Below are 13,235 nucleotides of genomic sequence, written 5' to 3' on the forward strand. Positions count from 1 at the left end.
TCATCACAATCTCAGTGGTAAGCCCACAGCGTACTGGGGAAATGTAATGAAGTTCACACGGGCAATTCCACCGGGCAAAATGCTTTCATATGTAAACATATTTGCATAAGTGACTGAGCGATATGAATTATGGCTCTTCTTCTTACTTGGCATTTGCTAACTGCATTCTGGCGGTTCAATTGAGTATGATATATGTGCGGATATCAGGTGGCGGAGGAGCGCAGAGGACCTAAAGGGCACAGTCGGTTCCCACGTGCACAGGCTACGGCCCTCAGAGGCCTGGCCACGGCTGCCTGAGCACAGCTGTGTGGCCAAGACGGCACACACGAACACACTTGACCTTGAACTATGAGTGTGTGTTTGTTCCTACTTATTGATGGACGAGACTGTACAATGAGTGTTTCCCTGTATGAACTTAACGGCGGTGCTAAATGAATACGGAAATTAATTTAGCGCCGGGCTGGGGGGGGGGGGGGGGGGGAGAGAAACGCTCTCAGTATAAACTTCCAATGACTAACCCCAGACAAAGTATGTAGAAAAGATAATTGTCCTAAATATTTTTCAATAATATAATCTTTGAGAACTAGCAAGCACCAAAACTAAATCTAGACATTCAGGGAGAATAGAAAAATTCTAAGAACCATGAATTTAGGAGAATTTTTGGCATGGCTTGATTACTGACCGGTCACGCCGGCTACATGCCCACGGGCCCTGATGTGTTATAATGTTTGAGCATAAGAACACAGAATTGGCCGTGTCAAAATGTATAGAATTGCAGGAAATGTACTTTCACACTGCAACATTATCTCAGCTCCATAGAAAAATGCATAAAATAAAAGGAAATTAGCTGAAAAACAGCACATTTCTCTCTCTGCCGCCAATTCCGGACCGATTTAAGGTGCGCCTAACTCCCCACGCGCAACCCGTTGACACTGCTGCAACAACAAACTAAGGGAAACACTGATTGAGGTACATGTGTGGGATCGTATGCATTTCATGGATAAAGTAAAACACATGACTGTTAATCCTTCAATAATGAACTATAGGAATAAAATAGCCTTACAAAACAACTAACCTGCGGACCCGGATAGTAGCTTAAGACTAAAACAATAAAAAAATTAAATAAAAAAATTAAATCAGTATACACTTCAATTACCATTAAAAGGGATGAAATCATGAACATAATGTGTTTTAGACTGAAATAACGATTAAAATGTGCTCTCTTGCCTAATTTTGCCACTCCTAGCAAAATTGTCTCTGCATTGTCCTTTGCTCATGGGACAGCAAGGTAATTACCGAAAAGGTCAGTCTGCGAGTGATCAAATCATCGCTACGGCGTTCACTCTACGCTTCCACTATCAACCAGTGGTGCCTTTCTGGTGATTCCAGTCCATTAGAGGTGTGCCTGTGAATTTTGTTAGTGTTTGGAAAAAAGGGAAAGAGCTGTCAGTCAAAGGCCGGTCTGGCTTTGGATCTTGTGGGTGTTGGAATCTCTAAACCTGTATTTGTATGAATAAAAATGAGGAGATTTAGCCCGACTGCTTTCTCTGAAGACTTGTCAAAAATCTGACCTTCGCTGTAAAGGAAAAAGGAGATGAAGAAAAAAAGATTTAAAGATTTAGAAAGCTGAGGCTGGGAATGACTTGTGCATAACAAAGTCTCTTATTTTCTAGAGGGGGGAAAGAAAAAAAGTGAGAATGAATGTGTTCACCCTGCTCCCTTCTTTCCTACCTCTCAGCAGTATAGTCGACCACTGTACAACCAATAAAAATCCACAGAATTATTCAACAGGGGATTGAGACATTTGTCCGTTTGATGTTAAACACGGATCCTTTATACAACACTTCCCTGCCAATGTCACGGGAGAGATCCGATTCAATCTACACATCAAAACAATGCTTTTGCCTTTTTGGATGTTGTAAAACATCCACTGCCTATGGCTTCAATTAGAAAATATGGACAGCTCATCTTAATAGGCATTACCAAATATGTCACAGTGCCAATTTGTCATTATTAGTTGCTTGTTTGTAATTCCAGTGTAGTGCCGGGATTACCCAACACAAGTCCTCATGGTTATCCTTGTCATCACTGGTCCACTTACTTACCCAGAAGTTCAATGATTAGTGTACAGCACTGGCAAACCATAGCTACATCTCATAGGCATTAAGGCAGAGAAGAGCCCAAACCAGGCTTTGGAGTGAATATAGAACATTCCAATTTAACATGTAAATATGATCTACAATGACCGCTGGAGACATAAAAATGTCATACCCAAAACAGTCAATGACAACACAAAATTGTATTTTGTTGCGGTACTGACAGTTGACTGAAACGGCTGCCTTTAAAAAAAAAAATAATAATGTTTACACACACACACACACACACGATATTTTGAATAGTAAGCAGGGACAGTTTGGCTAAATAAAGACTCCTTATTGAGATACTCAAGTACAAATAATTCCCCTCGAAACTGTAGATTCAACAAGTCATGCTGTGTTTCATTCATTTTTAGAAGACATATCCTATGAGACAAAAGGGGGAAAGTCTACCCTTTCATTGTTTGCAAACAAGCAGTTCAAGTCTAAAGACGCAGATGCAGATCCTAAATCTGTGGAAAGCACTAAATTATATGGGTTGAATGAGCTTAGTGATGGAAGATTAAGCATTTGGAGCAATCCAAAACATCCCATCCAAAGAGGAGATATTGGGCCTACTTCCCCTAGGGAAGAGAGGGGTGGTGTGAGAAGGTGGGGTGATGGGGTGAGGTGGGGTGGAGGCATGGCAAATGCTTCTTCACCACTGGCCCAGGCTCCATAACTGTGTTCTCTTTGTTTGAAATAAAGAGAAACCCTCCTTCCAGAGGTTGTAGGAAACTTTTTTTCTTCCAGAAAGAGAGACAACACTTCCTTTCCCAGAACAATTTATCTCTCTGCTTGACAAGACTCCCTGCTATATTTACCCAACTAAAATTGCAGATGATATACTTCCAGCTGCACTGTGCCATGGCACATGGCCCTGCCAATCACGCTGGCAGAACAGAGGAAGGAGAACAGAACCTTTAACGGGGAGAAAGTGGCTGAGAAACCTTTCGGGACTAATCCACATTTCCTTCGCTGGTTGCTTTTGTTGTTAGAGGAGCTAAGATACACAGTGTGAATGGAATTACTGGGCTTTCATTAAGCAGACAGCTGGACCAGTGCAGCCTCAGAGCACCACTACACAGCCCACCCAGAAGAATTCACACAGAAACAAAAACACATTGATCAGTCAGTCAAACACAGAGTTGGGCTTTGGCCTGGTTATTTGATGTGCTTTTTAAGGCTTTCATCTCTCTCTAGGACAGGTGCATACCGTGTAAGAGAGCCAAATACGCACGAGATTGGGGGTTAAGGAGGCAATAACATCTCTTAACCCCCCTACTGTTTGTCCATTGGAAATGTCATATCAAACCACATTAGAACCACAAAACAAGATGGAACAACAAATACTGTACAATTAAGTCAGTCTGCTCAAACACAAACGGAGGTCACGACATGGGATAACAAAAAAATATTCCAACCATTACAATAATAGTCCAGCATTGTCAGAAGTTTTCCAACATTTTTTTAAGAATGGCAACTTGGGCTGAACTTGTTCTGCAAACTAATCTAACTGGCAACCAAGAGACTACAGCAGCTACCTCTGTCGAATCAAAGTAGCTGAACATAATATAACACCACTTGCCAATGCTAGCTGTGGAACACTAACAAGGCCTTTGGTGTTCTTGAGGGGAGGGGGGTGAAAAAGCGTGGCGGATTCCTCCCAGGCCTCTGTCGCAGCCGTGCCTGTCCATCTCGAGGCAGTGGCATTCCCTTGAGGAAGCACCATGCCTGGAGGGGGCTGAGACCATGGCCGCAGGCTCCATGTGTTCTGTCTCTCCACTAGCTGCTGCTGCTGCTGCTGCGGCTGGGGCTGTGGAGCTGCCAGGACTCCCATTGCAAAGGCATGACGACACAAAGGCTTGACCGCAGAGTTGGCTCACCGGAGACCATCAGCTAGCACCACTCCATTAAATCCACACAACACAGCCACTCCAAATGATCAATTATTACAGATGTTGAAAGAGAGACAGAATGGGGGTCAGGGGTTCTAATGGGGTTGTTGCATGTGAACCCTATATGGCACTAAAGTTACCCCTTTAATAGAGATGCCGTAGACTAGTTACCATAAACGTTTGAATAACTTGAAAGCATCTTGCCATCCCATACTCTACTGACCGACTGATCAGTAGAGTAGGGAAAACAAAATCCCTGCTGGAAACAAGTGAACTCAGGACAGCCAAAATCTTTATGTCTAACATTTCCAAACTATAGCCCCAAGATGAGGAATATGAGCAAAGCCATACATACACCACTCACAGTCTAAGCTGATTGCTTGAACACATACCCACATGGCTGCCACCTGCTGACCTTAGCCATGAATATCTATGAGAAGGGCAATACAAACACACCTGTGAAGATACAATCTCTTGTAGACCATGTAGAATGGCACTTTGAAAAGATTACTTCATACAACATTTTGCATCCTTCTCCCAACATATTTGTAAAACAAATATGAAAATTATAATATGTTCCTACTCAACTTACCTTTCAAAATAAGGGTTCAAAACTCGCTAGCTTTTTTGATAAATCAGGAAATCAACACTTGAATTTGATGTGAATTTACACTACAATAACTTAGTAGGCAAAATAAGTGAAATGTGAAGATTCTGACCAGAAAACAAAATCAGATGAAGTTAGCATACAGTAATTCTGCTATGAAACCACACACTGTCTTCAGAAAGTATTCACAGCCCTTGACTTGTTCCACATTTTGTTTTGTTACAGCCTGAATTTTAAATTGATTACATTTAGACTGTCACTGACCTACACATAATACCCCATAATGTCAAAGTGGAATTATGTTTTGACATTTTTTTTTAAGTTAATAAAAAATGAAAAGCTGAAATGTCTTCTTGAGTCAATAAATATACAACCCCTTTGTCATGGAAAACCTAAATAACTTCAACTGAATTGCGTCTTCCACATTTAACCCATGCCCTCCGTATTTAATTTTTATGGCAAGCCTATATAAGTTCATAAGTAAAAATGTGCTTAACAAGTCACATAATAAGTTACATGGACTCACTTTGTGCAATAGTGTTTAACATGATTTTTGAATTACTACCTCATCTATGTACCCCACACATACAGATAATTGTAAGGTCTCTCAGTCAAACAGTGAATTTCAAACACAGATTCAACCTCAAAGACAAAGGAGGTTTTCTAATGCCTCGCAATGGGCACCTATAGGTAGAAGGGTAAAAAAATAAGCAGACATTGAATGTCAGTTTGAGCATGGTGAAGTTATTACACTTTGGATGGTGTATCAATACACCCAGTCACTACAAAGATACAGGCGTCCGGAGTCCTTCCTAACTCAGTACCGGAGAGGAAGGAAACCGCTCAGGGATTTCACAATGATGACTTTGAAACAGTTGCAGAGTTTAATGGCTGTGATAAGAAAAAAACTGAGGATGGACCAACAACATTGTAGTTACTCCACAATACTAACCTAATTGACAGAGTGAAAAGAAGGAAGCCTGTACAGAATTCAAAAATACTCCAAAACATGCATCCTGTTTGTAATAAGGCACTAAAGTAAAACTGCAAAACAATGTGTCAAAGAAAATAACTATGTCCTGAATACAAAGCTTTATGTTTGGAGCAAATCCAACAACACAAACTGTGTACCACTCTTCATATTTTCAAGTATGGTGGTGGCTGCATCATGTTATGGGTATGCTTGTCATCGGCAAGGAAGTTGTTTTAAAGAAACAGAATAGAGCCAAGCACAGGAAAAATCCTAGAGGAAAACTTGAGACAAATTCACCTTTCAACAGGAAAATAACCTAAAACACAAGGCCAAATATACACTGGAGATGCTTACCAAGACGAAATTTAAATGATCCTGAGTGGCCTAGTCACAGTTTTGACTTAAATCAGCTTGGAAATCTATGTCAAGACTTGAAAATGGCTTGTAATGATCAACAACAAAAGAATAATGTGCAGATATTGTACAATTCAGGTGTGCAAAGCTCTTAGAGACTTACCCAGAAAGACTCACAGGTGTAATCACTGCCAAAGGTGATTCTAACATGTATTGACTTAGGGGTGTGAATACTTACGTAAATTAGATATTCTATTTGCAACAAATTTGCACACAAAAAACTTAAACATGTTTTCACTTTGCCATTATGGGGCATTGTGTGTAGACGGGTGAGAAAAACTACTTAACCAATTTTGAAATCAGGCTGTAGCAATAACATGTGGAATAAGTCAAGGGGTATGAATACTTTCTGAAGGCGCTGTATGGCACTGTAGGAGACTAGGTAGACTAACCAACCTAGTGTATGTGAAACAACTAAACCTCTTTTGCTCAGCAAACTATATGAAACTTAAAATTGTCATATGCAGCATGTTGGCAACCATTCTGCAAAGTGACATCATGGAACGTGTTGCCAACATGGAGGATAGTTCTGCAAACTCAGTAGGCCTATAAAAGGTTTATTCCACCAGCATAGTATAGATCAAGATGGGCAGGATACGATGGCACAGATACGTGCACTGCTGAGGATGCCTCAAGAAAATGTCCACGTTGAATGGACACCTACGGGAAAGCACAAGCGAGGCAGGCCAAATATAATGTGGCGATGGACAGGGGTGGCTGAACTGGAAGAGATGAGTCTCATGGGGCAGGGCACAAACTGTGGCCCAAGAGACTCTAGTGGAATATTGTTGCGGAATTATGTCCACCCCGGAAAAAGAGGACTAAGTAAGAATAAAGAATAGAACATTCTTATGTCTGAGTAGAAGGAGAAGATTGCCCTGCAGAGGAAATATGGTTGATAGAAGTAGTACATATTAAGAGCAAAGTATTGTCACAACCAAAACTGATCAAGGAATTCTTGACAAGAATATTAAGACATGCAGGGAAATCAAATAGATAAAGTATATATATATTTTTTTTTTTTTACTGAATTGCATGTTGTGTTAGAAGAGCTCCGAGGTAACAGTGTCTTGAAGCGTTGCACACATCTTCCCGTCTTTGTGCAGAGAACACTTGCACAACTTAGCTTAACATTTACCTTCGCCGTCTTGTTCATAATGAGGAATTTGGATAAAAGATTAGCAAACAGTGATATCGTTTCAATGGGACTTCTTAAAATTATTAAGCTGAGTAGTCCCCCCAGTAAGACATTGGGAGAGATAATATTGACAAACGTGAAAGGCCAGCCTATTTCTCTGTGGAAATCTGCTGCACACCTGATTAAATATGCTCTTACTCTTCAGGCTGGAGAAGGTACTTTGTGATAACAATCTGAATGTGTTTAGCCCCAAGGTCCCGACTGGCTGAGGTTTATCCATGTAACGTATTGGCGAAGGGAAAATTGAAAATGAAAATTTGGCTTTTGTTTTAAGCTTGTCCACTTCCATGGAACAATGACAATTATCATCATTCTCATATATTGAATAATTGTTATAAACTTTCATGTGTTATCATATCCTCTGTATCTCTGTATAATATGCTGTTAGGGAGGAAATGGTGACCTCATGAGTCAACTATACAGAGAAGAGGGCTAGTCAGGAATTAGTAAAGGAGACTTCACTACAGGTATCTGCTTTCCCAAAATAGAACAACAGTTATGTGATGTGCTGTGTTTGTCATTATGACGTAATTACCTTTTATATTGTTGAGAGTCTCCTTCAGGTGGCTGAAGCTGTTAAGCAATGGATCTTGTTCTTCATCCTGTACAAAGGTAAAACAATAAACAATATTGGCATCAACTAAAATTAATGAGAGGACTTTGAACCTCAAAAGTGAAACTAATCAAATGCTGCAGATCTGAAAAAAATGAACACACTGCCTACAATTTTAATACAATGGCTGTCTTCTACTCACATATGTATAGAGCTACGGTATTGTTTTTTAAATGAAGATTAGGCCTTAACACTACACAAACACATCCATGACAGCATTGTGAAAACACAATTTCCCCCCATCTATCTCTTAACTTTTTAATCTTTCTTCCTTTTGTACCAAGTCTGTCACATTACTTCCTGGAGCAGGTAGTTCTACAATTAACACTAAAAACTGTTGTCTTATGTTAAACTAAGCCTAGATTGGTAAATAGCATTGTGTTACAACATTTTTCTTCACCAAGACAAATTAACTTACCAAAGGAGTGTGGGTATTCCACCTTGAATTCCTCTTGATGGCACTTACAACAGTAATAATCTCCCCTTGGACAATGTATATATTCTTGTCGACCATCCTGATATCTGAGAAGACAAACTATAAATGATATCAATTTGCAGTAGGCCTACTTCTTACTCTTAAGCAATAAAATGAATTAATGTAAAATAGCTTAGTAGTCAAAGACCAGCCAGTTAATGCAACTGTCTACACTGAACTACTTGATCCTACAGCTAAATCAGCATAAAGCAGAGGGTATCTCTGGACACCACCTCAAGACAAAAATTGGGCAAGCAGAACATTATCAGATTGACGTATGTTAATATTTGAGTAGCATTTTCCCCATTTACCTCAAAATGGTTGGATTAACCTTTACGCCGGCCAGAGAAAGGTACTGTAGAAAAATAATAGCCTGTCTTTGCAGGGAGATGTTATTGGTACAGGGGGGTGGGAATGCTGAAATGCAAGCTTTGAATGATAGACTTAAGCCTTGTTCACACTGCAGGCCTTAATGCTCAAATCAGTCATTTTTCAAATCGGTTTTGGAATACTGACTGTCCAAAACAGCAAGTTACAAGTGACCACATCGGATGTGTGTGTTCAGACAGCAGTCATTTGCTGACATGGCTACGCTAGTTGTCATAGTAACGACTAGTGTGCGAGCAGTGGTGTAGGCTGATTGGTGGTTTTGCTCGTGCTTCCCATCACTCAGAAGTTCTATAACAAGCTAAGCTGAGAACAATGCCTGCCATGGACGTTTCCCAGATGCTTTCAATGTTCAAAATTATAGGTTTAAGAACATTTTTAATAAAGCCTCAAAGGATAAAATGACCCAACAATCAAAATTTGTCCTTTTTGGCAAGCTAGGTATAGCTGTTTAGAGTTCTAACACATTCACTCATTTGTTTGTAAACAATTAACAAGCTAGTTAGCTACTACATGTCCTTGTCAAACTGTCAGAGTAGCTCGTAAGCAACACGATATGCCAAATAACAGTTTAAAACCACTTGAGGGCAAATACATTAGATTTGACCATTCAGACAAATCACATGGCCAGGAATCAGATTTGCATGTGGCTTGAAACATCCGATTCCATGTGCTTTTCGGCTGTTCAGGCTACAGAAAAAAGGGCTTTATAAATTCATTTGATTGATTAAAGGCCAAGCTAAAAAGGCTGATTGACAAATGGGATTAAGATCTCAAGCAGTTTCACAGTACAATGTAAAGTTTCATATAACAAACAGATAGTGTTTCATACTTTTGTTTTATCAAATAAACAATGATAAATTATCAAACGTTTTTTACGCTAGAATTTTAGAAATGAACAGTAGCTTTGCTCTCAAATTCCCAATGCTAGGCTCCTTGATTATGCACAGTTTTATCTCCAAGTAGCCTAATTCCTAAAAAGCAGCCCTGCTTGAAACTGGTACTACCACATTTACTGTCTCTGTAGTCCTGGCAAACTGCACTTTATACCGGCAATATGCACAGCGCTACATAATTTCGGTAAACTTAAGGGGTGGCTCTCCCATAGACACCAATGCAATAGCAGCTGGGTCTGGTCTACTTGTATATGAACCATGAAATATTTGCCAGTGAGATGTCTCGCTTCCTCTTCTGTCTCTGCTGGAGTGACAATATAAAGTAATTGTGAGCAACGCACTTGTACCAGAAGTCCTGTTTTGATGGGACAGGAAGTGTAGTTTCATGAAACACCGGCACAAACTCAGCCAAACAAATGCACAGGAATAAAAGGGAGAGGAGTAGCGATTGAAAGGAAAACAATTCAATCAAACAATTCAATCAAACAAACAAAACCAGAAGTGAGGACGTGACAGTTGAAAATGAAGGTAATTTAAAAGCTCTGCCATACCACTTCCTTGAGGGTGTTTTATACTGCCGGTCATTTTAAACCATGAACAACTCCTGGAATTTTTACTTGTCGCACCAAGCCATGGAAATGGTTAAGGATAACTTTATAAAACGGTACTAGGAGTCAGCAATACTCTACACTCCAAGGCCACAACCTTCCGAATGCGATTCCGCAATAAGGTAAGAAGCAGTCTTATTATTTGTCAACAAAGCAATCTAGCTAGATCACTAAGTTAAATTACTACAGCCAATAACTAATGTTAATAGCTAGTTAAACCTTGTAGTTATTAACAGGATCATGTTACATGGATTTTAGTTATAAGAGTAAGAAATTGCATGTTGCTGTTTTGACTAAAAACAAGCTAGCTAATGTTTATTTGTAAATGTTTTAGGGGGTAATGTTAGCTGGCAAGCAAAGTAAGCTAGCTAGCTACCAACCAAAACATAGTTGGCTAATGTTAGCTACCCAACAGATAGCTAACTAACCATGCCTAGTAAAATACAGCAAAGGAGACAAGCGGCTATTGACAGCTAATTTTTCTCATTAGCTCATGGGACCCTCGGGCCTGCCAGGAATCTCTTCGTGCGAGGGAACGATGCATCACCAAACGAGGGCATGGATTTGTAACAACTTATAGCCAGGCTGAATCCGATGCCGGACTACAACACAGTGGCTGATATGAACGAAAGGCTAACACAAGTAGCTCAACTATTCCAACAGCAGCAGCTACAGCAGAACTCTTCTCCAGTGACTGCACCAGGACAGGCATTGGTTGGGCAAGATGGAATGAGCTATCAGTAAGTTAATTGTTTACTTCTACAACTTGCACATTAGTGGTAGCTAACGTTGAATATTTGAATCCTGTAAATTTGCTAATGATGGTATTTTCTGTTTTAATAGCGGACAGTAAGGGATCTACACATTATGCTGGCAAGAACAAATATAGGCCGCAAGAAAAGTGAGGACAAATTTGTTTATGACTGACAAAAAGTTTCCAAGTTGTATGATGGCTATCTTAGCATTCTCAAATGTTACATTAAATAGTGGTGGAAATTTCATCCATAAACTTAATTTTATATCTGAGAAAAAAGTCCTTACAACACCTGTGTATTGTCTGTTGGTCAACCAGCTGAGAATAAGGTAGACAGATGGAGAGTGGAGCATTGTGGAGTTTGAAGGTGAGTAGTCCCAGAAAGACATGGACTGACTAACATAGTTCTACATATTACAATTTTGAAGAATTTTGATACATATAATCATTGCTAATACACCACACTGAGTGGTGTATTAGCAACCATTAGTGTGTGTGACAATGGTGAGATGTGAGGGTCAGGATAACTACATGGTATGTCTAGGGCTGGACATATTGGCAGTCAGGATCTCCAGTCTCCACCGAGTGTTGTTAACGCCACAAGGCTCCCCTTATCTAACAGTCCGTGGAGAAACCATCTTGAGTGTTCAGAGATAAAACACCTAACTTCTTCTGACTGGTATGGAAGTGGCTAGCGTCTTCAGTCTTCTTAACTGAAATGAGTTAGCTACATGAAAATCCCCATGTTTTAGGCTCGTTTATCAGTAACATCCTGACAACTATGCTACTGTGTCAACTGTGGACGGATTGATAACCTAACAGTAGCATCACTAGCAAGCTAGCTACTCAACTTGCCTTGTAATTTACAGGCCTGGCATAGCTACGATAATTAGGCTAGCCCAGCTAGTTAGCTGGCTGAGAAGTAAAAGGCTTGCTTACATGTTGGGATTATCTTCATTTTAAACATGAGTTGCTGATTTACAACAGAATATTCCTAATGCTGCAGTGAATTTAGATCACCAATCATGTGATGGGTCATACAAGTTAGGTAGCTAACTAACTAGGGTAATAGGCTTGACACCAATGTTACAATCTAGCTAGCTAAATAACTAACCAGCTACATAGACAAGTGGCCTGGGAAATAATTTTATACAGCTATCGATATGCTTTATCTATTAGGTAGCAACCCAACGTTAGATATTTCACGGCCAACGATTAAACTAACATTAACTTGGTGAGACAACTAGCTAGCTAACGTTAGCTATCAAGTTACGTAGCTAGCTAGGCTCAGTCAAATTGGACAGGTCGGCTAGCTCGTTCTGCCGTAGTTTACACTGCTGACGACACACAGTCGGGGTGAAACAATGACTGTGTGAAATTAGCTTTTACTGGATTTATGACTCATCAACTAGCAAACTACCATTGCGCAAAACTGTGTAGCCAAACTGAACTGTGAAAATAGCCTACCTGTATGGTTGCAGTTCCAAGATGGAGTCCTGTACAATTTCAACTGATGATAGCTAACTTAGTTAGCTAGCAAGCTAACTGGCCAACAGTGATGACCAAAAATCAATTACAACATATAAGGACAATTCAAATATTTTGACATCCCAGTACGTGAGTCATATTAAAACCCACAACTATTGATTCGTTCGGTAATTTGTTCCTAATATGGAGAAATGAAACACATAAACCGGCTGTCAATCTGTTCTTGGTAAACACACTGACGTGGAAAACCTGAGTCTTCACAACCGAACTTGCTGCGCTGGGATGGTTTGTCAACTCTAAGCCAATCGCCTGGGATGGTTTGACAACTCTCTCGTCCGAGGAAATATAATTCTTATTAGAAAAAAATACCTTGAATCACTAGAAGACAGAAGTTTTTTTATTTATTTTTTTACATTTATCATAACTAGCTACATAAACCTCTGTTGACTTATCCATAAGCTAATTTATCCAACTACTCTAGCTACCTGAAATCAAGGACTCTAAATGGGCGGGACTAACCGTAAGCAAGGTTGATTGAGTGTTCGTGATGACGAAAGCATTATAGTCGGCATCCTTGGAAATGCAAAAGACTGCAGCACAAGGCTACATCTTTGTAATCTGGTGTAAACAACAACACAAGCTGTCATTGTAGCCCATGTTCCCAATACTTATATGGTTGGTTCATCGGTTGATACACATGTATGAAGGTTTTGGTTGATTGATTCTGTTGGTGGCCCAGTATGATGAAATTATCATACAAAATGATAACTGGAACCAATGTTTCTTTAT

General features: G+C 39.9%; 1 protein-coding gene across 7 annotated transcripts in view; it reads right to left on the reverse strand.

Moving 5' to 3' along the window:
• LOC106576680 (Golgi-specific brefeldin A-resistance guanine nucleotide exchange factor 1) overlaps positions 1-12,726 on the reverse strand; it is a 74,171-nt gene extending 61,445 nt beyond the window's left edge. For 6 of the 7 annotated variants that reach the window (XM_014153983.3, XM_014153982.3, XM_014153981.3 and 3 more), the window contains exons 1-3: positions 12,426-12,724; positions 8,257-8,373; positions 7,761-7,827 (exon numbers count right to left, since the gene is read on the reverse strand). In XM_014153983.3, the coding sequence (XP_014009458.3) occupies positions 7,761-7,827; positions 8,257-8,352 (163 nt within the window). In that variant the 5' untranslated portion in view covers positions 8,353-8,373; positions 12,426-12,724. Of the gene's footprint in view, positions 1-7,760; positions 7,828-8,256; positions 8,374-12,425 lie in introns of all 7 variants that reach the window. The other variant, XM_014153976.3, reaches the window with a different exon arrangement.
• Positions 12,727-13,235: the final 509 nt, after the last annotated feature.

This window comes from Salmo salar, chromosome 18 (genome assembly GCF_965601325.2).
Source record: "Salmo salar chromosome 18, fSalSal1, whole genome shotgun sequence".
In the NCBI taxonomy this organism is placed as follows: domain Eukaryota; kingdom Metazoa; phylum Chordata; class Actinopteri; order Salmoniformes; family Salmonidae; genus Salmo; species Salmo salar.